This window comes from Glandiceps talaboti, chromosome 1 (genome assembly GCF_964340395.1).
Source record: "Glandiceps talaboti chromosome 1, keGlaTala1.1, whole genome shotgun sequence".
In the NCBI taxonomy this organism is placed as follows: Eukaryota; Metazoa; Hemichordata; class Enteropneusta; family Spengelidae; genus Glandiceps; species Glandiceps talaboti.
The window spans coordinates 20,941,488-20,946,370 of record NC_135549.1 but is presented as its reverse complement, the minus strand read 5'-3'; the positions used below and the strand labels follow the sequence as shown (position 1 = coordinate 20,946,370).

At 37.5% G+C, this 4,883-nt stretch overlaps 1 protein-coding gene across 1 annotated transcript; it reads right to left on the bottom strand.

Moving 5' to 3' along the window:
• Positions 1–646: 646 nt before the first annotated feature.
• On the bottom strand, positions 647–2,532 carry LOC144434242 (ependymin-related protein 1-like). Its single transcript, XM_078122699.1, has 3 exons — positions 2,520–2,532; positions 1,448–1,612; positions 647–861 (listed from the first exon to the last, which is right to left on the bottom strand). The coding sequence occupies exons 1-3, from the start codon at positions 2,530–2,532 to the stop codon at positions 647–649; spliced, it is 393 nt and encodes a 130-aa protein (XP_077978825.1).
• Positions 2,533–4,883: the final 2,351 nt, after the last annotated feature.

The window sequence follows — 4,883 nt, the reverse complement described above, 5'->3', positions numbered from 1 at the left end:
TCATACTTTTGGTTCAACCCTTACATTGCCCTAGAAAGAAAGAAAGTAAGAAAGAAAGAAAATACAGTTATCTTTCGAAGCACAATGTGTTGCCTATTTCAATGGTTTATGGTGAAACCTCTTACGACATAATTAATATTCATAATTCATCCTTACCGGAAAATCATCCACATGGTAGAATATGTGCCACGTGCAGCAGACGGTGCTAGCTTATCACACTAAATATCACATGTAAGTTGATAGTAGTAATCAATACAAGAGTACAAAAGATAGAAATATGCCTGACTTGATTTTTTTCCGTGGTTGTTTGTAGGATATATTCGTAGATTTGTAATGTGGCCGTTGGGCCAATGGTTTAGCTGACGAATTGTTTACAAAAAATGGAACTGTGTAAAACCTGGTAAAACAGCCACTTTCATAACCAGTTTTGTTTTATTAAGAATTCGTCACAATGCAAAAGAAAGCCTAGAGAAACTGCAAAGTGTCTACTTGTTTGGGAAAGCAACTGTTTCGGTAAGAGGATTTACTTTCCCCCCCCCCCCATGTGTATCATTTCACACAGCGCTTCACCAACACTAACCCCCCCCCCCTCCCCTACTCCCCTCTCCCATTGAGGAAATAACAATATGTGTTGATCTAATACTTACTATTCTTCGTCCACTGTGTATTCAATCTCCACTTCTGGGAGATCAACATCCCTTACGTCATCGTCCTCAGGTTCAGGCTCGGGCTCCATCTGATCACCACCCTCCACCAGGTTTTCAGAGTTGTCGTCGAAACAAAATGACGGGACATCAAAGACTGATGGGTCCCTGATTCCAAGAGTCAGACCAAAGTAATTACCACTTCCCACGCTATAACCTTTACAAGAAAGATAAGCGTCTTATAAGGAGCTATTCGTATAGAAGTAACATAATAGATTTCCTATAGTTTCAATAGTATTTGGCTTAACTCATAAGAGGGTTAATCCCAAAACGTCAGCTATCTCTCACTTTATTACTGAACACTTATCTCATCAAGTTGGTTTTTGTTCTCAAAGACTGGTAACTCTCCTCAATCGAATCGGGTGTATAAAAAGAAAAAGACGTGGATGTTACAGCTGAGTGCCACTCGTCACACTTTTACATGTTGGGATAATAAAGCAGTTTTAGGATGAATTTACGCAACGGGAATACCATCCACTAGGGATAGCAACCTGAGATGTTTGCTCTTTTCTTAAATGTAAACCTAACTCGATCGATAGCTTAATTATATTATGTTTGTCTACTGTACAACTGTTCCACTAAACTGTGTAGCAGGCGATTTTGTGTATACCTTCGTTCCTTAATTACAATCGTGACCTATAGCTACGTGTTATCTAATAAATTAAATGACAATGAAAATCCGCACTGTATACTATCAACCGCAGTAACAATTACACGTAACAATCTTATGCCTTCTTACTTACCGACAGCAGTTTCATCGACCGAGTGAACAGATATTGGCATACAGTCGTCTGTTACAGTAAGAATAATATCTGAGGTTGCACCGAACAATGTTTGGTTGTACCGGTATTCTCTACCTTTTCCTGTGCCCCCAACATACTCATATTCTCCAAGCAGAATCGCATCATCTGAAATGTAACATAAAAACAGAGGACGTTGGTTGCTACTAGAGTGATCATTGTTGCTAAGGACTTTTAGGCCAATTTTAGAAGTCTCGTTTATTAGTCTATCAATATTAATACTTGATTTTTGTTAGCAAAACTCGTATTACGTAGTCCTTGTGGGGATATGGTCATTGGTACTAGGGATTCTTGTCAGCAAAACTCACGTTACGCTGTCGTTATTGGCATGCATGGTCATTGGTAGACTCTCTAACTTCACATCGCTAAAATTTGGGTTGTTTTGTATGTACCGATATCTACTCCATAATTGTACTTCAATATTTATTTAATGTGCGCCCTCATCCATCATATAGAGCTAACCTTCGTTGATGTGTTAAGGCGAATTTCACCACAACAGATTTAATTCAGATTGGCTTTGTACACGTCTGTGTACTAAACGTTGCCAATCTTATCATTCACTAACAAAGACTTCGATAAGAGATTAACCTTTTAATCGGTTACGGGGAAAACCATTTCATATATGGAGGGGAGCTGTGGGGCTTTTTGAAGAAAGCAACGCAGGCAAAAATTGAAAAACAAAATTTGCTTATGAAATCAAGAGAGAACAATATGCTTCCATTGTACCAGCTACAAAATGTGTTACGTCGTCGTATTCTCAAGTACATTTTTATGTGCTTGTGTGTGTACAGATAGACGCACACGGGCATGATGCATGCATACACACACACACACACTCACAGACAGACAGACAGACACACACACACACACACACACACACACATACACTCACTCACTCACTCACTCACTCACAAACACAAACACACTCACAGACACACACACAAATAAACAAAATTAACAAACACACACACACACACACACACACACACACACAGGCGTGTACACTTATACATACCTGGAATGCACATATCCTCCGGATCACGTGTAAATGGTAACTTTGTACATACATTGTCTGTTATTAGATATTGAATGTTCTAAGATAAACAGAAATGAAAATAGTATGGAAAGGTTTATTCATCAATGTATTGCAGCAATAATATTCAGTGAAATTCTGCTTATTCCATCCTTCCCTTCAATTAAATTAACATTGAAATTGTTACTTACATACGGATTAATAAGGATTTTTATTTTACTGCAAAGCTATGAAATTTCACAGGCATAGATTCATTTGTACACAGGAGGTATACCACAAATGTGCACGTTTGTTCGTATGTATGTATGTATGTATGTATGTATGTATGTATGTATGTATGTATGTATGTATGTATACATGTCGGCAATTACCTTTTCAAAGTCGAGTATCCCTTTGAAGTGTGACTCATAATCACCAACATGCGTTACTTGATTATAAACTACCTTCATGCTTTGAATGTCCATGTGAATATCTGCGGCTGAATTCATAAGGGATGCATACTTGCTGTGTGGTTCGTAATAGGCTCCGCGTATGTTGATTTTCATCTCGTAAGATTCATGGGGACTAGGGCAGCATATGTAAGCCGACGTATACACGACAAAAGTGAGTAAAAGTAGAAACTTCATGATTGCATTCAGTGGTCATGAGAAGGTATCCGATGATTGTCTTCTAGGGTAAGCTCATGTTCTTTTTATACCATCCCAGCATAAAAATCATGTGATACTATTACGTCAAACGACACTATAATGCCAATGGCATTGTAAGACAACTGGTATCCTTTAACTTCACACATATCTAAACAATGACCTACGTGTTTTGGGTTTGGCCAGAATGACATTTAAATAACATCAAAAATCACATCTATCATTGCTAGCATCTAGTCACACCTAGGAATATCACCATAAACTATTACATCTTTTTGCAAAATTATTTTTTAATTTAAGATTTTGAACCAAAAATTGCAATCGTATAACTAATTTGCTTGTCGGTGATCATATCGATATCGTTTTTTGATATTGAATACATCGCCATCCGTAATCATCCCTACAAACGTCCTGACAACATTTCGGACCAATGTACGTAGTGGATTTGCCTAACGTCACATGTTAGACCCAATTCTCATATTAACAATGTAGATGGAGGTCATCATGCCATGAATAATTCTTACTGATACATACATACATACATACATACATACATACATACATACATACATACATACATACATACATACATACATACATCCATCCATCCATACATACATACATACATACATACACACACACACACATACATACATACATACATACATACATACATACATACATACATACATATATACATCCACACATGCATACACGCATACATACATACATACATACATACATGCATGCATGCATGCATGCATGCATGCAGACAGACAGACAGACAGACAGACAGACAGACAGACAGACAGACAGACAGACAGACAGACAGACATACATACATACATACATACATACATACATACATACATACATACATACATACATACATACATACATACATACATACATGCATACATGCATACATGAATGCATGCATGCATGCATGCATGTTAGCATACAAACACATGATACATCACACATTCATGCATGCATGCCACATTTATCAGAATCTTGCACCTAAGTATATTAATCTTAGCCCATGCATGCATACCGCAGCCGTCATGTCTATAGCACATCAGAGTTCAATTGTATATTAGAGTTCAATTGTGCTAAGAATGGTCCCTGGATGGAGGTCAATCCGAAATCCTGTGATTAAATATTGACAAGTGGTATTACATGTAAGTGATGCAACTGTGAAGATGATTTCTGCATGAAGGGTGATATGCTATGGTCAAGAAGGACCTCCACAAAGATGGTCACCTTTGTAAAACCGTAAAACACGAACTCAACCTAAGGAAATAGCATGGTCAATTTGAGTATGAACACCTATGTATATTAATCTTGCTACATACATATTACAACCATTCTAAGAAAAGGGCTGTTAAAAATAACGTTACAAATCATCAAAGTCATGATGAAGTCATCGCTATGTGATGATGATGTCATCGTCCTGTAACATTAGCCAAGATTTTCGTCTTGGTTCGGATCACGAAAATCACAGCTTTTCTGCTGTATACTTTCAGTAGCTCAAATCGGTGACTCATTGCGAGTTTGATGAGAAAGTAGTGAAACCTAGCTTGACATGAACAAAGAACAGGTAAAAGGTCATCACTATATGAAGAGCATGCCATTGAATGTGTTCAATATTAGACACAGTATTCTGTATTCATGAGAGTATTATGACCTGGCGAACAAGAAT

Bases quoted from the DNA above. Each gene is read 5' to 3' on its own strand.
- LOC144434242 (XM_078122699.1), bottom strand. The intron at 862-1,447 runs GTAAGTAAGAAG...TTTCTTGTAAAG, and splicing joins GGTCGATGAAACTGCTGTCG to GTTATAGCGTGGGAAGTGGT.